Genomic DNA, 22,987 nt, shown 5'->3' on the forward strand with positions numbered 1-22,987 from the left:
ACTTTCCTTCCAAGGGATAATAGAAACTAAAGACAAGGAAGTTGGGAAGGGAGGAGGGAAAACCTTCAAAAAAAAAACAGAAAAACACATTGGGCCAGAATTTACTGCAAGGCTTATCTATGGTTAAATTGCGCAGCAACTTTCGGCAAGATGTGTAGGGTTATCTTAAAACATCCAAATTTGATATTAGTCTGCAGCAACTCCATAATAGCTATAAGGATGTACATTCACTTTTTGCTTCCCATTTTTATCTTTAAACTTATTCATTAAAACCAACACAAAAAATTAAACTTTTGTTACTGCAAGTGTATTATCTTTTAAATGTTACGATAAGACAGAGGATTCTGGGTAATCCAAGATAGAGATCAGGAAAAAAATTGTGGTTGTAACAGGTGCTTCTTTTTTTGACGTATTTTAGGTGTTGAAGGGATTTCCTTGAATTCCAGGAGGAACAATCACTGTTTTATATAGTGCTGCATTGTTTTGGAACTTTGGGGGAACAAAAGGTCAAAACAATAGTACCTTAAAAAGGAAGAGGACAGACAAAGACAGTGACCACATTGTCAAACAAAGAAACCTACACTGCTGTCTGACACAGCAGTGAGTCTGCCCAGATATTGCCTTTGCTGTTTGAGTTCAACTATCTCTGGACATTGGAGTGTGCCAAGGAAAAAATAACAAACAGCAAAATTCACAGCTGACCTTGGGGGAACCTAGGTGAAAAAACTCACAGCACAGGAACAGATAAGTGCATAGTTTTTTTTAGTGTACCCTTAGTGTAAATCTACAATCGTGATTAGAATGGGTTCTTTGTTCATTATTTGTTTCACTGATTAAATTTTTTTTAAAAATATAAGCCATAAGTATTAAGTTAGCCTAGAGCAGTGTTTTTAGAGCAATAAGATGATACTATTTTCTGGGTTTGTCAATTGTGAAGGAGCAAAAATGGCCTTTAGTAGAGTGATGTGCTCTTTCTTTCGGACGTGGGAGTTTAGGGTCAGTTTCCACATGACTGATGATTATGACTGTGAGAACTGACTGGTTGCAAATCCTTTCAGATCACATGGATCATTTGGAGCAGCAGTTAGAGGCAATGAGGAATTTACAGCAGCTAGGGGGAGTGATGGATGGCAATTATAGAAAGGGAGAAAAGCCGCAGATACAGTCAGGTAGATGGATTAACTCCAGGAAAGGTAAGAGAGGTAGGCAGGTAGTGCAGGAGTCTCCTGCGGCTATCTCCACCTCAGAAAAGAATGCTCCTTTGGAAAATGTAGGGGGTGAAGGACCCCCAGGGGAATGTAGCAGGAACAGCCAGGTTTCTGGTCCCGAGATTGGCTCTAAAGTAACGAGGGATACATCAGGTTCCAAGTAATCGATTGCGATAGGAGTCTCTCTCGTCAGAGGCACAGATAAACATTTCTGTGGGCAGCAGCGAGAAGTCAGAATGGTGTGTTGCCTCCCTGGTGCCCAGATCCAGGATATTTTGGAGAGGGTGCAGAACGTTCTCAAAGAGGAGGAGGACAAGCAGGAGGTCATTGTATACATTAGAACTAAAAACATAGGAAAGGAAAAGGATGAGATTCTGAAGGGAGAATACAAAAGTTAGGCAGGAATTTAAAAAGCAGGTCCTTTTAGTAATATTTGGATTACTCCCAATGCTATGAGCTAGTGAGGGTAAGAACAGGAGGACAGAGCAGATGAATGCATGGCTGAGGAGCCAGTGCAAGCGAGAACAGTACAAATTTTTGGATCATGGGAATCTCTTCTGGGATAGACGTAACCTGTACAAGGAGGACGGATTGCACCTGAATTTAAAGGGCATTAATATACTGGCAGGGAGATTTATTAGAGTTGCTCAGGAGGATTTAAACTAGTAAGGTGAGGGGGATGGGACACAGGGAAATAGTGAGGAAAGAGATCAATCTGAGACTGTTATAGTTGGGTAAAAGGAGATAGTCAGTCAGGGCAGGTAGGAACAAGGAAAGAACAAGGTAGAACTGATAAACTAAACTGCATTTATTTCAATGTAAAAAGCATAACAAGGAAGGCAGATAACTCAGGGCATGGTTAGAAACATGGGACTGGAATGTCATAACAATTACAGAGATGTGGCTCAGGAATGGACAGGACTGTTAAGTGTGAAAGTGCGTTAAGCGTGTAAAAGAAAATTTTCTGATTCAACATGTGGATGTGCTGACCGGAGAAGCTGCAAAACCTGACCTATCTTGGGAGATAAGTCAGGGCAGGTGACTGAACTGTCAGTGGGGAGCACTTTGGGGACAGCGACTGTAATTTCACTAGTTTTAAAATAATGATGAAAAAGGATAGACCGGATCTAAAAGCTGAAGCTCTAAATCAGAGGAAGGACAATTTTGACGGTATTAGGCAAGAACTTTCAAAAAGCTGATTGGGGGTAAATGTTCACAGGTAAACGTATGGCTGGAAAATGGTAAGTCTTCAAAAATATGGTAATGAGAATCCAGAGACAGTATGTTCTTGCTAGAGTGAAAGACAAGGCTGGTAGGTGTAGGGAATGCTAAAAGATGAGAGAAATTGAGGTTTTGGTTAAGAGAAAGGAAGAAGCATGTCAGGCATAGACAGCAGAGATCGAGTGAATCCTTAGAAGTGTGTAAAGATAATAGAAACATATTTAAGAGGGAAATCAGGAGGGTAAAAAAGGGACATGAGATAGCTTTGGCAAGGAGGCTTTAGGAGAATCCAGAGGGATTTTATAAATATGTTAAGGACAAGGGGGCAACAAGAGACAGAATAGAGCCCCTCAAAGATCAACAAGGCAGCCAATGTGTGGAACCATAACAGATGGAGGAGATACTAAACAAGTATTTTGCATCAGTGTTTACTTTGAAATGGACATGGAGGATATAAAATGTAAGGAAATACATGGTGACATCTTGAAAAATGTCCATAGTACAGAGGTGGTGGTGCTGCATGTCTTAAAATGCACCTCAGTGAATAAATCCCCAGGAGCTGATCAGGTGTACCCTAGAACTCTCTGAGAAGCTAGGGAAGTGATTGCTGGGCTCCTTGCTCAGATATTTGTATCATCGATAGTCACAGGTGAGGTGCCAAAAGATTGGAGGTTGGCTAATGTGGTGCCATTATTTAAGAAAGGTGGTAAGGAAAGCTAGGGAATGATAGACCAGCGAGCCTGACATCGGTTATGGACAAGTTGTTGGAGGGAGTCCTGATGGAGAGGATTTACACTCATTTAGAAAAGCATGAGCTGCGTAGGGATAGTCAACGTGGCTTTGTGCATGGAAAATCATGTCTCACTAACTTGATTGAGTTATTTGCAGTAATGAAGAGGATCGGTAAGAGCAGAGGAGTGGACATGATCTTTATGGACTTCAGTAAGGCATTCAACAAAGTTCCTCATGGTAGACTCATTAGTAAGGTTAGATCTCAGAATACAGGGAGAACTAACCATTTGATACAGAACTGGCTCAAAGGCAGAAGACAGAGGGTGGTGGTGGAGGGTTGCTTTTCAGTCTGGAGGCCTGTGACCAGTGGTGTGCCATAAGGATCAGTTTTTTTTGTAATTTACATAAATGCTTTGGATATGAACATAGGAGGTATAGTTAGCAATTGTGCAGATGATACCAAAATTAGAGGTGTAGTGTACAGCGAAGAAGGTTACCTCAGAGTACAATGGGATCTTGGATCAGAAAGGCCAATGGGCAGAGGAGGGTAGATAAAGTTTCATGTTTAGATAAATGCGAGGTGCTCCATTTTGGAAAGGCAAATCAGAGCAGGACTTATACACTTAACAATAAAGTCCTGAGGAGTGTTGCTGAACATAGAGAACTTGGAGTGCAGTTCATAGCTCCTTGAAAGTGAAGTTGCAGGTAGATAGGACAGTGAAGGCGGTGTTTGGTCTGTTTTTCTTTACTGGACAGAACATACGATTGGGAGGAGGTCATATTGCAACTGTACAGGTCATTGGTTAGACCAATTTTGGAATATTGCGTGCAATTCTGGTGTTTCCCCTCTCGGAAGGATATTGTGAAACTTGGAAGGGTTCAGAAAAGACTTAAAAGGGTATTGCCAGGGTTGGGAGACTTGAGCTATCGGGAGAGGCTGAATAGGCTGTTTTTCCTGGAGTGGCGGAGGCTGAGGGGTGATCTTATAGAGTATTATAAAATCATCAAGGTCATGGAGAGAGTAAATTGACAAGGTATTTTCCCTGGGGTGGAGTCCAGAACTAGAGGACATCGATTTAGGGTGAGGGGGCAACTTTTTCACAAAGGTTGGTGCATGTATGGAATGAGCTGCCAGAGGAAGTAGTGGAGGTTGGTATAATTACAACATTTAAAAGGCATCTGGATGGATACATGAATAGGAAGAGTTTAGAGGGATATGCGCCAAGTGCTGGCAAATGATTAGGTTAGGATATCTGGTCAGCATAGACGAGTTGGACCGAAAGGTCTGTTTCTGTGCCGTACATCTACAACTCTACAAGTGTTACTGACAGCCAATCTCCCAATCAGCATGCAGTCTCACTACTTTATGTTTTGAATTTCTCAAAATATCTAACAAATAAGTTTGTTTCAAATCTTCCCATCCCTACAACCACACTCAATTTGATATTAAATACACAGTCCTTTATCTTTCATGTTTCTTTCTAATCAAATCAACCTCAAGGGTTAATGAGATACACGGACATTGACTGAAGGTGATTACTAAAATTTCTTTGCATTCTTCTTGCTGGTTACTGTTTGAAGGCTTATATTACTATTTGACTTGCAACTACATTTCCTCTTCAGCATCAAGGTAGTTCATCTTCTGACTCAGCTCAGCTGCTGCTGAATTGCTCATCATTGCCCCTGGTAGCTTTAGACTTGATTATTCCATTGCCCTAAAAACAGTTTTGGAGAAACTCAGCAGGTCTGGCAGCATTTGTGGAGACTGAAATAGGCAGAAGAGTTATATTGGTCTCGAAACAAACCTGTTTCTCTCTCTCCACAGATACTACTAGGCCTGGTGTGTTTCTCCAGAACCTTTTGATTTTATTTCAGATTGCCAGTATCCACAGTACTTTGCTTTTATTTCAATGCATTCTACCCACTGTAAACTTGAGCTTATCCAAAATACTACTATCTATATCCTAACTCATACAAAATCCTGTTTACCTTTCATCTCTGTGCTCACCGATCCCTTTAGTTCCTACAGGTCCCATGTCTCATTTTCAAATCTATTTGTTGCCTGCCCTGCCCCTGCTCCAGCCCTACAGCCCACTAAGATTTACGCAAATTCTGGCCTCTTAAACATCCCCAATTTTCTTATTCCATCAATGGTGGCTGTGCCTTTAGCTCAAAATTCTCTCCCTAAACCTCGATGCTCTTTAAACTCTCTCTCTATCCAAATTTTTAATTTACCTATTCTACTGCTTCTATACATGCCGAAGTTGCAAATTTATTTTGCTTGTTTATACTCCACTGAAAAAAGATGGGACATTTCACCATATTATAGCTGCTGCATAAATGCAAATCTTTGTTTTAAGTACAGGGATTAAAATTACAAGTAGAGGGAAACGTCTAAACTTCAGGACAACAGACAAGCCATGAGAAAAGGGCTACTCTGACTCGTGTGGTTAAGCCTAACATGCAAAGAAGGAACAACTGAGGGCCTGCAGCAAGAGGATTTGCATGAGGAAGTTTCCAAAAATCACTCACTACCACTTGTCCACTAATTTTAATCTCTCTTGGCTACAGTGGGCCATTTTAGATTGTTTCGGAGTTGGTTAAGATCTCTGTACAGCTCCAACACCATTGGAGCTCCCAAGGCCATCCAGACTGTAACTGTGGCACAGTCCAAATGTTGAGGAATGTCTGCTGACTAACTTAAAAATGGGTTTAAGGAACTCCAACTAAACACTAAAATGGCTATTGCCTGGCTTGGAGAATGTGCACATGCTAAATCAACACCCCCCAAAAAAAAGGTAATGATTAACAAATCAAGGACTGAATAAATCTTATTTATTTATTCTAGGAACAGAAACAATTCCTGGCAGCTGGTACTCCGCATCAAAAATTATTATGTCAAGTTGGATGAAAACAAGAGCTCTTCTACTCCTCAACCTTAGTGTAGCACATTGGGATCTAGTAGTAATGATTATTTTATCTGAATTCATAACATAAAGGATTGGACTAATGGTTGAGTCACATGTAGGAAGGACGTATTTGCACCGGACTGTGTGCAGAGAAGTGTGTAACACAATGTTATCTGGGCTGGAGGGTTTTACTTTTGAGGTGAAATTGGATAGACTGGGATGATAAAGATAAAATTATAAGGGGCAGAGATAGGGTGAACATCAAGGACCCTTTCCCTCTGTTGGGAAGATTAAGAGGGAAGGCGAAGAAAAATTTATTTTCTCCACGAGAGGATGGTAGAAACCGGGATCTTACTGCCTGCAAGTGGGGTAAAGGAAGACACCTGCAAAACATTTTGGAGGTATTGAAGTCTTTTGGCAAGTGCTGGAAAATGGAATTAGAATAATTAGTTGGTTGTTTTTGGCTGGTGCAGACTTAATGGATCAAAGTGCCTTTTTCTGTGCTGTAGACCTTTATGATTATGGTTGTATGTCATGGGTTCAACTGCCATCTTTTGGGGAGGGTGGAATTTAAATAAATTTGTAGTAAGAGAATTTAATGTTTGATATAACTCTGGGTGTCAACAGTGGCTCACAAACCTCCCTATACTGTGGGACAGCAAATGCTTTATTTTAATATTAGAGTTTGTGGTTGCTGAATCTTAGCTTAATTTTAACCTGGATCTGAAATGCAAGATCATTGCTCCTGGGATTTATGTCCATTTCCAAACTTTGAACGAACCAGCATACTGGAATGGATATTTAACAAAAGAACTTTAACTACATTCCAAGAGAAAAAGGTACTAACATTTGCGTAGTGCTGGGTGAAGGATTTCATGCTTCCCATTCCAACGCAAATCATTCCGCAATTTCTGCTCAAGTTTTCCAATCTCCACTGGGTCACCGAGAGAACCTGTTTGGAACGTTTTACAGTTAGGTATCAGGAATTGCGAACATAATAAGTAAGCATTCTCTGCTTTTCAGAAAGCCAAGATTTGGAAGAAATTCCTTAAAATTCTCCCAGTGTTCAAAGAATCAAAATGAAATTTTTCAACAATTTTTTGTGTTCTACAGTGAACACCAAATACTTTCGGTCTTAACTTGTTCAATGTGTCACAAAGCTGGTCCTTTTTTCTAAAAGCTGCTCCTTTTCTCAAGGGTACTGGGTTTGTTTATCCCCAGGGGGTAATAAAGTGTTCCTGGCACCGGTTAGACTGGCTTGGTACAGAGATTAAAGGGCATTGAGAGACCTTTTTGTTTATATGTAAACAGATGACACTTCAGGCCAAAGTGGTCACGTGTTGGAAGTGACTTGTATAATGAAAGGGGCGCGGTCAGCTCTTAAGCTGAGCAGTTCAGTCCAGAACTAGTTAGGAGTTCAATAGCGACCTTTGTGGAAACTCAATCGCTCTCTTCCTGCCCTTCTAATGTCAACCTGTAAGCATCTGTTCCATTTTTTAAATATTGTTTAAGGGGGTTTGCTTATTGGAGCTGTTGTGTATATTTGGTACAGCAAAATTAAGTCTAGTTTCGATAGATTGAGTTCTGTAGAGGTTCCTTATTCTGCTCTTTGCGTTTCATTGTCTAATTTTGTGAATACATTTCTATTTTAAAACCTAGTAGCCAACCTAGCGAGCTTACTCTTGGTTACTCTGGGTAATTTTAAGCATAGACCTAGGGAAACAAATTGCAAAGTTATGGTTATGGACTTGAGCAGGCAACCCAGACAAGTGTTTCCATGCAACTGTCTCTTCGCTACAGGGTCTTCCCTCAGCCTGTACCAGTGTGTGCCACAAAGTTCTTCTTTGCAATTAAATGTTATGGAATTAACCAGCTCCAGCAAAGCTAGAATCGATGGGAATTAGAGTCATAAAGATGTGCAGCATAGAAGTAGACTCTCTGGTCCAACCCTTCCATGTCGACCAGATATCCCAACCTAATCTAGCCCCACCTGCCAGCACCTGGCCCATATCCCTCCAAACCCTTCCTATTCATATACCCATCCAAATGCCTCTTAAATGTTGCAACTGCACCAGCCTCCACCACTTCCATAGGCAGCTTATTCCGTACACGTACTATCCTGTGTGAAAAAGTTGCCCCATAGGTCTCTTTTATATCTTTCCCCTCTCACCCTAAACCTATGCCCTCTAGGTCTGGACTCCCAGACCCCAGGGAAAAGACTTTGCCTATTTACCCTATCCACGCCCCTCATAATTTTGTAAACCTCTATAAATCTCACCCCTCAGCCTCCAACACTCCAGGGAAAACAGCCCCATCCTGTTCAGCCTACCCTGTAGCTCAAATCCTCCAACACTGGCAACATCCTTGTAAATCTTTTCTGAACCCTTTCAAGTTTCACAGCATCTTTTTGATAGGAAGGAGACCAGAACTGCACGCAATATTCCAACAGTGGCCTAACCAATGTCCTGTAAAGCCGCAACATGACCTCCCAACTCCTGTACTCAATACTCTGACCAATAAAGGAAAGCATACCAAACGCCTTCTTCACTATCCTATCTACCTGTGACTCCACTTTCAAGATGCTATGAACCCGCACTCCAAGGTCTCTTCGTTCAGCAACACTCCCTAGGACCTTACCATTAAGTGTATAAGTCCTGCTAAGATTTGTTTTCCCAGAATGCAGCACCTCGCATTTATCGGAATTAAACTCCATCTGCCACTTCTCAGTGCATTGGCCCATCTGGTCCAGATCCTGTTGTAATCAGAGGTAACCTTCTTCGCTGTCCATTACACCTCCAATTTTGGTGTCACCTACAAACTTACTAACTGTACCTCTTATGCTCGCATCTAAATCATTTATGTAAATGACAAAAAGTCGAGGACCCAGCACCGATCCTTGTGGCACTCCACTGGTCACAGGCCTCCAGTCTGAAAAAACAACCTCCACCACCACCCTCTGTCTTCTACCTATGAGCGAGTTCTGTATACAAATGGCTAGTTCTCCCTGTATTCCGTGAGATTTAACTTTGCTAATCAGTCTCCCAAAGGGAACCTTGTTGAACACCTTACTGAAGTCCATATAGATCATATCTATCACTCTGCCCTCATCAATCCTTTTTGTTACTTCCTCAAAAAACTCAATCAAGTTTGTGAGACACGATTTCCCACTCACAATGCCACGTTGACTATCCTTAATCAGACCTTGCCTTTCGGGGTCCAAGTGATCAATTTTGTTAGGGGATTCTCTAGTCCGAGGTACAGACGGACGTTTCTGTGGCCAGCAGCGAAAAAGCAGAATGGTGTGTTGCTTCCCTGTTGCCAGGATCAAAGATGTCTCAGAGAGGGTGCAGAATGTTCTCAAGGGGAAAGAGGGGCCAGCAAGAGGCTATTGTCCACATTGGAACCAATGACATAGATAGGGAAAAGGTTGAGATTCTGAAGGGAGGTTATGGAGAGTTAGGCAGAAATTCGAAACGGAGGTCTTCGAGCGTAGTAATAACTGGATTACTCCCGGTTCTACGAGCTCGTGATGGCAGGAATAGTAGGATAGAGCAAATGAATGCATGGCTGAGGAGCTGGTATATGGGAGAAGAATTCACATTTTGGGATCATTGGAATCTCTTTTGGCAATTGATCGGACCAGACTGGTTCTGTTATCCCAGAAATCAATGCATAAAGAGCGACTGGATCAGTTAGAACTATATTCAGTGGAGTTTAAAAGACTGGAGATGAGGGTGAATCTCACAGAAACCTATAAAATTCTAATAGGACAAGACAGAATAAAAGCAGGAAAGGTATTCCCGATGACTGGCAAGAGCAGAACCAGGAGTCAAAGTTTACCCAGAGAGTGGTGAGCCTGTGGAATTCTCTGTCATAGAAAACACTCGAGACCAAAACAATGAAATGATTTCAAGAAATGAGATATACTTCTTGGACAAAAAGCATCAGAAGATTTTAGGGAGAAAGCAGGAACAGGATAACTAAGTTGGATGAACAACCATAATCATTGTGAATGGTGGAGCAGACTCGAAGGGCCAAATAGCCTAATTTTCCCCTATTTTCTATGTTTCTATTTAATACCAGGCAGATAGGAAGTTGGCTGTGATAACTGGAAGCAAATCATCTCAGCATCAGGATGATATCCAGCCATCTTTGGTTGATTCATCAATGATCTTCATCACAAGATCAGAAGACAGGATGTTCACTGGTGGTTGCACAATGTTCATCACATTTGTGCTTCCTCAGACTCCTTAAAATGTTCAAGACTTAAATGCAGCAAGGCATGTAAAATATCCAGGCTTGGACTGGCAAGTAGCAAGTAATATTCACATTCCACAAGAAGCAGGAATAACTAACTACCTCCAACAAGACAGAACATAGCTGCTATCCCATGATACTCAATTGCATTACCATAACTGAATCCCCACTAGCAATATCCTGGGTTACCAATGACAAGAAACTAAACTAGATTAGCCATATAGGTAATATAATGACAAAGGCAGGTCAGAGGCTAGAAATCCTGCAGCACCTTCTAAACCCTTCAGTTTATCTTCCTAACAGATAAACACGGCCTGCAAGATTCCCTCAAAGTCAGTCACATCCAGACTCGGAAATGTATCACTGTTCCTTCAGTGTTCTTGGTCAAAATGCTCAAACTCCAGAATGGCACTGTGGGTCTACCTATGTCAAATGGACACCACTGGTTCAAAGAAAGCAGCTCATCAGCAACTTCTCAAGGGCACTAAGCATTGGCAATAAATGCTGGTCCAACCAACATCACATCCTATGAATGAATTTTCAAAATTCCAGCATGCAAAATTTCTTCTTAGAGAAAGCCAGTTAAATCTAAGTATTTAGGGAGTAGGAACAGGGAGTGTTCTTCCTTTTTTAACTCTTAGTCATAATCATGCCATCCCAAGGAAAGCTCCAATACTGCAATGAAACAACATGAATGGAGAAATAAAATTTCACAAGGATCTTACCAACATTAACCATACGAACAAGAATTGATATGCGAAAGTTCTTATTGTGGCCTATATACTTTATTTAAATGTACTTGAATACTTTAATTACAGCTGCTGCTTAAATTGCAATCCTGCTTTCCTTTTGAAAAAACATTTACACCAACCTGAAGTCCAAGACTTGTAGCAGACCCCCTGCTCAATAATGTTAAATACAAGGAATCACCTTAAGAAACCTAATTACTAATTAATGCATAGAACATAAATCATTCAGAACATAGAACATTACAGTGCAGTACAGGCCCTTCGGCCCTCAATGTTGCGCCAACCGGAACCAATCTGAAGCCTATCTATCCTACATAATTCCATTTTCAGCCATATGTTTATCCAATGACCATTTAAATGCCCTGAAAGTAGGCGAGTCTACTACTGTTTCAGGCAGTGCATTCCACACTCCTACTACTGAGTAAAGAAACTACCTCTGACAATTGTCCTATATCTATCACCCCTCAATTTAAAACTCTGTCCCCTTGTACTAGTCATCTCCATCAGAGGAAAAAGGGTCTCACTGTCCACCCAATCTAACCCTCTGATTATCTTAAATGCCTCTATTAAACCACCTCTCAACCTTCTGCTCTCTAACGGAAACAGCCTCAAGTCCCTCAGCCTTTTCTCATCAGACCTTCTCTTCATACCAGGCAACATCTCTTCTGAACCCTTTCCAATACTTCCATATCCTTCCTAAAACGTGATGACTACAACTGTACGCAATACTCCAAGTGCATCCACACCAGAATTTAGCATAGCTGCAGCATGACCTTATGGCTCTCAATCCCTCTACCAATAAAAGCTAACACACTATTTCTTCTCAACAACCTTATCAACCTGGGTGGCAACTTGCAGGGAGCTATGCACTTGGTACAGTGAGATCTCTCTGCTCATCCACGCTACCAAGAATCTTTATTCCTGTTGCTCCTTCCAAAGTGAATCATCTCACATTTTTCCACATTAAACTCCATTTGCCACCTCTGAGCCCAGCTCTGCAGCTTGTCAATGTCCCACTGTAACCTGCAACATCCTTCAGCACTGTCCACAACTCTACCGACCTTAAATGTCATCTATAAATTTACTAACCTATCCTTCTATGCCTTCATCCAGGTCATTTATAAATATGACAAACAGCAGTGGTCCCAAAAGAGATTCTTCCAGTACACCACTAGTAAATGAACTCCAGGATGAACATTTCCCAACAACCATAACCCTCTGACTTCTTTCAATTTCCAATCCAAACCGCTAAAATCACCCTCAATCCTATGCCTCCATATTTTATGCAATAACCTACTGTGGGGAACCTTATCAAACAACCTTACTGAAATCCACATACACCACATCAAATGCTTCACCCTCATCCACCTGTTCGGCCACCATCTCAAAAGAACTCAATAAGGTTTGTGAGGCACGACCTACCCTTCACAAAATCGTGTTGACCAACCCTAATCAACTTATTCCTCTCTAGATGATTATAAATCCTATACTTTATAATCCTTTCCAGTACTTTATCCACAATCAAATTAAGGCTCTCTGGTCTATAATTACCAAGGTTGTCTCTACTCTCCTTCTTGAACAAGGGGACATTTGCTATCCTCCAGTCTCTGGCACTTTTCCTGTAGACAATGGCGACATAAAGATCAAAATCAAAGGCTCTACAGTCTTCTGGCTTCCCAGAGAATCCTAGGAAAAATCCCATCAGGCCCAGGAGACTTATCTGTTTTCACACTTTCCAGAATTGCTCACACCTCCTCGTGATCCTCAATCCAGTCTCATACCGTAGCCTGTAACTTAGTATTCTCCTCGATAACATTGTTTTTTCCCAGTGTGAATATTGATGAAAAAATATTCATTTAGTGCTTTCCCTGTCTCCTTGGATTCCATGTACAACTTTCCACTACTATCTTTGATTGGCCCTAATCTTTCTCTAGTCATTCTTTTATTCCTGACATATCTATCAAAAGCTTTAGAGTTTTTCTTGATCCTATCTGCCAATGACTTCTCATGCCCCCTCCTGGCTCTTCTTAGCGCTCTCTTTAGGTCTTTCCTGGCTAACTTTTATCTCTCTAGTGCTCTAAGCATATTATAAAGTGTTAATGTTTCCAAAATGATAAACAGTGCTTTGCTTCTTATCCAAGCAATGTTTCCATGAAAAGGTACAGATAACAAATTGGTTCTGGAAGAGTTTCAAAGAAGTAGATGACTTCCAGCAGCATATAGGAAATCCAATACCTACTTTGACACTGAACAGAAGGTCCTCAGAAGATTCAGGAATCAATGTTCATTCTGTGCTGAAGCAGTTAAGGTACATACTAGCAGAATATTGGAAAATACAAGTCAGTCAATATCCGTAAAACATTTTGTTCGTACAACCAACATTGAATTAGATGAAAGATGGATGAATGCATGCAATGAAACCATCTCTTATTGGGAAGTCCACATGGCCCAGAGAAAATGGTAAGGTAGGACTATAATACCTCTTGTGGACATAACAGATGAGAAGCTGAAAAAGCACAGCAGGTCAGACGGCACCCGAGAGCAGAAACATTGACATTTCTGGCCGAAACCCTTCATCCGGGCTGGGGAGGAAGGAGAGAGCCCAGAAGTATATCGAGGAAGAGACTGGGGCTGGGGAAGGATAGGTGAGATGGTGATTGGTAGATGTAGGTAAGGGGTTATTGTGATTTGTCAGTGGAATAGTTGGAGTAGATAGGTGAAGAGGAAGATGGACAGGTTAGGTCAGGTCAGGTCGGTGAGGAGGAAGGGGAGGGCTGGACATGGGATTGGGCTGGGGAAGGAGGGAATTTGAAACTGGTGAAGTCAATGTTGAGTTCATTGGGCTGTAAACTTCCCAAGGAAAATATAAGGTGTTGTTCCTCCTTTGACCTCACAGTGGGAAAGTGGAAGGAGGAATTAAAATGGATGGCAAATGAGAAACGGGTTGGGGGACACATAAACAGCACAGATGCTCTGCAAGCTGGTCCCTCAGTCTGCGTTTGGTCTCCTCTAGATAAAGGGAACCACACTGGGAGCAACAGTAAGAATAGATCAGGTTGGATGAAGTGCAGGTGAATCTCTGTTGGATCTGGAAGAATTGTTTAGGGCCTTGGACAGATATGACGGATTGGTATGGGCAGGTGTTGCACCTCTTACAGTTATAGGGAAAGGTACCGGATGTGGTGGAGAAGTTGATGGGGAGTCGCAGAGCGCATAATACATGCAGATGGTGAACAGGTGTAGGGAAAGAAATATCTTTTTGGGATTTAAGGAGGTGGATGAGATGTGGTTAAGGGCATCTTTAATTATTGAGGTGGGGAAACTACAATCCCTAGAAGGAGGAGGATATCTGGGATCCCTGGAGTGGAACGTCTCATCCAGGGAGCAGATATGGCAGCGGCAGAGGAATTGAAGTACAGGACAGCATTTTACAGGAGCGGGGTGAGAGGAGATGTAGTCGAAGTAGTTGTAAGAGTCAGCAGGTTTGCAATGGGCATCTTCCCACTCGCCTACCTGCTCCACCCTTCCCACTCACGAACTCCCTACCTGCATCCACCTATCACCATCCCGCCTATTCTTCAAGTTGGCGCCCCCACCCCCCTTATGTACCTCTGGGCTCCCTCCTCCTTCCCAGTCCTGACAAAGGCTTTAGGCCTGAAACATTGACTTGCCTGCCCCTCAGATGCTGTCTGACCTGCTGTGCTTTTCCAGCTTCATATCTATTGACCTACAGTCCTTACTGTCCCCTAATAACCTGCCAACACCCATCAGAGGATCATATAGGAGAAACTGCCACTCCAACGAGGTAATGCAAAGTAGTCAACACTGAAGACCATGCTCTAAAAGGTGAGCTTTAAAACAGAAGGGAAAACTGGAGCAAGCAAACAAAAAACAAATTGCGGTAACATGACTAAGAACATGGAGATGGAAAATGGTACCAACATTACTTTAACAGTACAATGGATATTCGTACAGGTTTACCCTGCAATAAAACCAGACTGACCATCTGTCACTGACCTTTTAAATTGAATGAACCCTCCATTTGCAATACATTTTCGACAGACACAATTTCTCTCATTTCTTTTGTGACCCCTCGATTATTCATACTCTCTTGGATTCTTACTGCACCATCCTTTATAGGAATCATTGTTTTTAGTTCCTCCTTAGGTTCTTGATCAGACACGGTTCTGTGGATATTTTCAGCAGGGTAGAGGGTTTTTTTTTCACATCGTTTCCTAGGCCTTTGACTATTACCAACATCCTGTGAGGAAACAAAGTGAACATTATTCACTGAGCAAGGTGAAACTGCAAGCAATGTTGCATGCTCCATTATGAGCAAGCCTGGAACAGTGCACAGTCTTTTTCAATTCACAGCACAAATTAACTTTTCTTCACTACATTAGTAAAATAACCAAATATACTCCTATCCCATATTGCATTCTGAATCAGAAGATTCAGCAACCAGGCTTATTCAATAAACAAAATTACTGGGTTATTATAAAAATAAGACCAATTTGACAAAACAGTAAAGCTGATTAACATGACAGTTTGAAATATGATAGCATAAATATTCATCGTAAGTAACCCAATACACACAATGTATTTTAAAAAAGGAAACTTTAGAAAAACAGCTTGTAGCCAAAATAGTTTTCAATTCCAGGACAATAAAAGGATAAGATGAGAAATGTTCCAATTTGCTTTCAGTCTGGCATTCTTGTACAAGGAGAACCAATCACTAGACAAGTATTTATCATTCTGAAATTTCTTTTTCTTTAGAAAATCAATAAGAGGTCTTAGCACTCACACAGGATTCACAAGATGGTTTCTCAGAAGGGTGGCAAAGATTGAGCTGGAGTCTTGATTCTTCAAATACTACAACCCAGTCGAACTTCAAAACAATAACAAATAGCCATGCTCCTGACAACAAAAAAACTCTGGTTTGCGACTTCGAGAAATCCAAGCAATTAGCTCAAAGTAAATGTCTTGGAAGTGTCCTGCAAAGTCCCTTCATTTGATTTGATTTATTATGGTCACATGTACTGAGATATTGAAAAGTATTGTTTTGCATGCTAACCAGACAAATCACATCTTACATAAGCACATCAGGGTAACAGAACAGAACGCAGAATATAGTGAAAATGCAAAGAAAGATCAATTCTAATATGAGGGGTCTGTTCATAAAAGTCCATTGAATCTGTTGGTATACATTTTCAAACTTTTGAATCTTCTTAGGGGGAGCACAATGGCTCAATGGTTAGCACTGCTGCGTCACTGCGCCAGAGACCCAGGTTCGATTCCAGGTGATTGTCTGTGCGGAGTTTGCACATTTTCCCAGTGCCTGCATAGGGTTCGTCCAGGTGCTCCAGGTTCCTCCCAGAATCCAAAGATGTGCATATTAGGTGAATTGACTCAGCTAAGTTGCCCACAGAGTTCAGGGATGTGTAGGTTAAGTGCATTCTATGTACCTGCTCAGAAATATGACAACACACCTCTGGAGCAGGTGGAATTTTGATCCAGGACTTCTGTAGCTTGGAAGTATGGCCTCTACCACTGTGCTACATCAGTCCTCCCAACACTCAATCTAGAATGGGTGAATACAGCATCACATCTGTTGCCAAAACATTCCAGCCAACATTTCTAAGACTCGTAAGGAAGTGAAGGATCCAGTTACAGAGGAGGGAAGCAGAGCTCTAGGTTGCTGTATTTGGAGATAGTTTGGTTGGAATTACGGTATTAAAGGCAAAATTAAATCAATGCTTAGAAATCTGGCATAGGTGTCCTTGTTATCCAGATGTTCCAGTGACAAATGTAGGGCTAGGGAGATGGCTTTTTCCATGGACCTGCTGTAACGGTAGGCAAATTGTAGCGGATCAAGGCAGTTTGGGAGGGTGGATTTGATGTGTGCCACTACTAATGTCTTGAAGCACTTCATAATGATGGATGTCAGAGTCACCAGGCAGTAGTCAGTAAGGCTTGTTGCTAGAGTTTCCTTTGGCACCAGGTGGGAACCTCATATCATAGTCAAAGAGATATGAAATATGTCTGCAAATACACCTGATAGCTCGTCCACAAAGAATCAGAGTACACAGCTGAGGACTCCACCGGGCTAGTTGCTTTCCATGGGTTTACTCTCAAGGTGCAGATAGTTAAAAATCACACACCAGGTTATACCAGGTCCAACAGGTTGAATTGGAAGCACTAGCTTTCAGAGTGCCGCTCCTTCATCAGGTGGTTGTGGCATCTCCAAATCAAGGTGGAGATAGTGAGGACTGCAGATGCTGGAGAGTCAGTCGATAAAGTGTGGAGCTGGAAAAGGCACAGCAGGTCAGGCAGCATCCAAGAAGCAAGACAGTTGACATTTTGCGCATGACCCTTCATTAGGACTGGGGAGGGGGAAGGGGGCTGAGAAATAAATTGTGGGGGCTAGCAGAAAGGTAGCTGGGACGGCAATAGGTACGCAAAGGTTGGTGGTGATGGTGATAGGTCAGTAGAAAGGAAGATGGTCAGGTTAAGAGGGCAGTGCCAATTTGGCTTCATAGCTTGTTACATCTTGTAAGCCTTGCCATAGTCCACATGTGTTTGTGTGGTTAGTCTGGGACTCTAGTTTAGTTTGGTATGGTCTCTTGGCGTCCCTGTGGCTTTGTGAAGATGCTTGGTGTTCCTATTTCTTCTCAAGAAAATAAGTTTGAGAGGTGATTTAACAAAGGTCTTCACAATTCTAACCAGCTTTGTCAAATAGATATAGAATGTCTCCTCTTGTGGAGAAGTGCATAACTAGAGACCATTGATGTAAGCCAGTCCCCAAAAAGTCCAACAGGGATTTTGGGAGAACTATTTTGTAGAGAGTGCTGAGAATTTGGAGTTTGCTACTACAGAGGTGACTGAAGTGAAGAGGTTAAAGTGAATAGCATTGATGCATTTAGGGAGAAATTAGTACCATTCAGAATAACTACCCTGTCTTGAAGCCAGTGAGTAGTCAATTCTGCCATTTGTTCCCCTGACTCAACTCTCCCCAACTTCACTTATTGGTTTAATGTGTGGTACCTCAGAGGCCTTCCAAAAAACCTTTATGAAAAATAGAAATTAAACATATAATACCCTCCTTTATTCTGATACCTGTTCAAAAAAAATGGACAATTAAAACTTTTTGTTTTTGAAATCCATGTTGGCTATTGTTAGCCTTTACATTTCTACGTGTTTGTATGTTCTCCCCTTTCATGCCAATTCCATTAATTTAGTCTTTAAAAATGTTCTGAACAATTAAGCATTAATGAAGGTAGTTAGAGGACTAAAAGACGAATAAAAATGTACACCTACCTGAAGATGATGACATTAAGGCAAGTAATTGAGAGATCTTGTGAGGGCACAACAGAGTTGAAGGAATGAATTCATGAGATCAAAGCCCAGGGGGTATGGACTAACTCTCTCCCCCACAAAACCCACATCTCATAGTAATTGATACGCCCAGCGTACATCCGGTTCTGTTGCCTCTCCAAAGCATCCACTTCCTTCTGGTAGTGTGGTGACCAGAATTGTATGCAATATTCCAAGTGTGGCCTAACTAAAGTTCTAGAAAGCTGCAGCATAACTTATCTATCCTTATACACAGTGCTCCTTCCAATGAACGCAAGCAAGCCAGAGGCCTTTTTTACTACCTTATCTACCTTTGCTGCCACCTTCAGTGATCTGTGGATTTGCACACCCTGATTTCTCAGCATATCAATACACCTAAGGGTTCTGTCATTCACTGTATAATTTCCACCTGTATTTGACCTTCCAAAATGTATCACCTCTCATTTGTTCGGAGTAAACTCCACCTGTCATTTTTCTGCCTATGCCTCCAACTGATCTATATCCTGCTGTCTCCTCGGACAATCCTCGTTGTTATCCGCAACTCCATCAATCTTTGTGTCGTCTGCAAACTTAATTAGACCAGTCACACTCCTCCAAATCATTTATGTAGACCACAAACAGCAGAGTTCCCAGCATTGATCCCTATGGAACATGACTAGTCAAAACCCTCCATTCTGAAAAGCATCCTTCCACCGCTGCCCCCGTGTCCTATGACATAGCCAGTTATGTATCCATCTTGCCAGCTCTCCCTGATGCCATGCAACTCCACCATTTGGACCAGACTGCCATGTAGGACCTCGTCAAAGGTTTTACTAAAGCCCATGCAGACATCAATGACTTTTCCCTCAAATCATTTTCATCACGTTCCCAGCACTAAACTGTGCTGTCGAAAGCTAATATTGCCATTTGCTTCTAAATGCGTATAGATCTTGACCGTGAGAATCTTTTCCAATAGTTACCCTACCACCAATGAGAGACTCATAGACTTGGAGTATCCCTGCTACTCATCTTAAACAATGGGACAACACTGGCTATTCTCTAGTCCTCTGTGACCTCACCTAGGGCAAGAGAATACAAATATGTCTGTCAACACTCGCCTCCCTCGATATTCTGGGATAGTTTCAATCAGGACCCAACTAACTTGATACTTTTTAAAGCACACAACCCTTCCTTTTCAGTAGCAACGGCTTAGAAATTCGACACTCCCTTCCTGGAGATCATCCTCCACCAATTCCTTCTCTTTGGTGAATATCATCACAAAGTATTCGTTTAGGACCTCACCTAACTCTCCTGGCTTCACACATAGACTCCTTCTTTGTCAATGAGTGGGCCACCCTTTCCTTAGCTACCCTCTTGCATTTTATTTTTATAAATAAAGCCTTGGAATTCTCCTCATTCCTGTTTGAAAGGGACTTTTTGTGACCCGTTTTAGCCCTTCTAATGCCTTCTTTAAGTTCTTTCCTACTTTCCTTATATACTCAAAGCTCTTTGTCAGTTCCCATCCTCGGAGACCTTATGTATGCTTTCTGCTTCTTTTTATCTAAGGTCATAAAATCCAGGAGTCATCCAAGGTTCATGTAGCTTGCCATACCTATCCTTCATTCTCGCAGGAACATGCCACTCCTGAACGCTTACCAATTGCCGTTTGAAATACGCCCACATGTCCAATCAAAATTCTCTAGTTCCTGCCTAATATTGGTGTGGCTCACCTTCCTCCAATTTAGCACCATCACCCAAGAATTGCTGCTATCCCTATCCAGGAGTATCTTAAAACTCATGGTATTATGGTCATTACTCTCATCATGCTCTCCCACTGAAACTTCACTCACCTGGCCTTGACTAATTTCACAAAACCAGGTCCAGTATAACCCTTTCCCTGGTTGAACTGTTTACATACTGTGTCAAGAAACCTTCCTGAATGGTCCTTATAAATCCTGCCCCATCCAAGCCCCTAGCACAAAGTGAGTCTCAGTCAATACAGGGGAACTTTAAATCACCCAACACAACAACCTTGCTGTTTTTACATCTTTCCAAAATCTGTCCACATATTCCCTCCTCAATCTCCTGCTGGCTGTTGGGAGGCCTGTAGCACACTCCCAGCATTGTGATCTCACCTTTCGTATTCCTGAGTTCTACCCATATTGCCGTGCTGCACAAGTCCCTCTCAGGACAGCTGTGAGCCACTCCTTTACCAGTAATGCAACTCCCTTACCCTTTTCACATCCTCTATCACATCTGAGACATCTAAATCCTGGGACATTTAGCTGCCAGTCCTGTCCCTCTTTCAGCCAAATCGCTGTAATTGCAATAGTATCATAGTTCCAAATACTAACCAAAGCTCCAGGTTCATCTACATTGCCTATTATAATTCTTGCATTGAAACAAATGCATTTTAGACCACTTCCCCTGTTCTGTCCAGCAGCATTTCCCTGACTATTCATGCTCTTAGTCATGTTTGCCTTGGTTTCTACCTCTTCCTCAATTTCTGCATCTACTGCCCTACTCCTCTGGTTCCTATCCCCCTGCCACACTAGTTTAAATCCTACCCAACCACTCTAATAAATACCTCACCCAAGATATCTGTCTTGGTTCTCCCCAGGTGTAACCCATCCAGTTTGTACAGGTCCCACCTCCCTCAGAACTGAACGCAATGCCCCACGGGTCTGAAACCATCCTCCTCACACCATCTTTTCTGCACATGTTCATCCTATATATCCTGCTGTTTCTACTCTGACTAGCTTGTTGCATTGGTATTAATTCTGAGATAACCGTCTTTGAGGTCCTACATTTCACAGCAGCCAACAGTGGGACAAAGGGAGTCGGGGGATATGTAGCCTTAGGCAGAAGGAATGCCGATCTCAAAGTCATAATGTTGCAGAACGTTATGGAGATAGAGAGGTGGAGGCCACAGACAGACAGAACAAATGAGATTTTTAAACAGCAGGTGGGCATTCGTGGACTGAAAACAAACATAGGTCAATGATCATAGAGATGATGGGCAAATTAATTTCTATCCAACTTCCCTTCCTGATTCTCACTTCAGATCTGTCCTTCTCTCAAAATGGAAGAGACGTCACCAATGTCCTGTGCAACAGGGTGGCACGGTAGCTGCCTCACAAAGCCAGGGACCCAGGTTCGATTCCAGCCTCTGTGTAGAGTTTGCAGATTCTCCCCTTGTCTGCGTGGGTTTCCTCCAGGTGCTCTGGTTTCCTCCCACATGTCCAAAGACATGCAGGTTATGTGAATTAGCTATTCTAAATTGCCTATAGTGTTAGGTGCTTTAGTCAGAGGGAAATTGGTCTGGGTGGGTTTCTCTTTGGAGGCGTGGTGTGGACTTGTTGGGCCAAAGGGCCTGTTTCTACACTGTATGGAATCTAAAAAAACCTCAACATAACCATCCTAGCTGCTATACTCAAAACAACTGAGCAATGAAGGCAAGCATGCTAAATGCTTTCTTAATCACCCTATAGATGCAAACTTCAAATAATTATGCACCTAAACCCCTAGTTCACTCTGTTCTACATTACCCAAGAGTTCATGCCCGAAACGTCAATTCTCCTGCTCCTTGAATGCTGCCTGACCTGCTGCGCTTTTCCAGCAACACATTTTCAGCTCTGATATCCAGCATCTGCAGTCCTCACTTTCTCCTACATTACCCAAGACCCTACTTTTGATTGCGCAAGTCTTGCTTTTGTTTTACGAAAATGCAACACCTTGCAGTTATCCAAATTAAACTCCCTCTGCCACTCTTCAGCCCACTGACCCAATTGATTAAGGTCACTTTGTAATCTTAGATAACCTTCTTCACTGTCCAGTATACCACCAATCTTGGTGTCAACTGCAAACTTATTAACCATACTTTCAATATTCTCACCTAAAGTCATTACATAAATGACAAAAATGGACTCAGCATTAATACCGGTTCAACACTGCTGGCCACAGCCTCCAATCCAAAAAATAACCCTCCATCACCAGCCTCTAACTTTTCCAGTCAAGCCAATTTTGCATCGAACTGGCAAGCTCACCCTCAAATCCACGTGATCTAATTTTACTAATTGGTCAACCTTGTCAACGGAGGAGATCCAAGATGGCGGCGACTCAGCAAGTCTGAGTTTACAGTGCTCTTCCCAAAACTTGGGTAAAGTGAGTTACTCACCCCCACCACACTTACCAAACCACCCAAAAAAAATTTCTGACCTTAATTAGCTGTTTACTATTATATTTAAGCAGTTTAATGTTAAGTGGATAATGAGTAAACCAAAGGGATCCCGCAGCTCTCAGAAAACAAAGACCCCTCCCCCACCCTCCTCTCCTCCTCCGGCTGCAGCTGATGTAAAAACAGGCCTTGAAGAGATGATTGCCAGGCTGGAAACGACACTCGTCAATTTCATTGCAGAATCCAGACAGAGATGGAATGCATTCGAAGAAAAGCTACAAAAGTACAGCCAGGCTCTCGAGGAATTACAGGGCCGAGTGAAGGGGGCGGAGCTAAAGGCCACGACCTCCGAGGCTGCAGCACAAACAGCTGCAGAACAGGTGCGAGCTCTGGAGCAGAGAG

General features: G+C 42.2%; 1 protein-coding gene across 6 annotated transcripts in view; it reads right to left on the minus strand.

Moving 5' to 3' along the window:
* The window catches only part of LOC132836765 (uncharacterized), a 179,964-nt gene that overhangs the window by 143,302 nt on the left and 13,675 nt on the right, over positions 1-22,987 (minus strand). For all 6 annotated transcript variants that reach the window (XR_009647396.1, XM_060856214.1, XM_060856216.1 and 3 more), the window contains exons 3-4: positions 15,094-15,337; positions 6,918-7,022 (exon numbers count right to left, since the gene is read on the minus strand). Coding sequence is in view for 5 of the 6 variants with exons in the window: in XM_060856214.1 (XP_060712197.1) it covers positions 6,918-7,022; positions 15,094-15,337 (349 nt within the window). In the remaining variant the exon portion in view is untranslated. The remainder of the gene's footprint in view (positions 1-6,917; positions 7,023-15,093; positions 15,338-22,987) is intronic.

Source organism: Hemiscyllium ocellatum, chromosome 47 (assembly GCF_020745735.1).
Source record: "Hemiscyllium ocellatum isolate sHemOce1 chromosome 47, sHemOce1.pat.X.cur, whole genome shotgun sequence".
Classification (NCBI taxonomy): Eukaryota; Metazoa; Chordata; class Chondrichthyes; order Orectolobiformes; family Hemiscylliidae; genus Hemiscyllium; species Hemiscyllium ocellatum.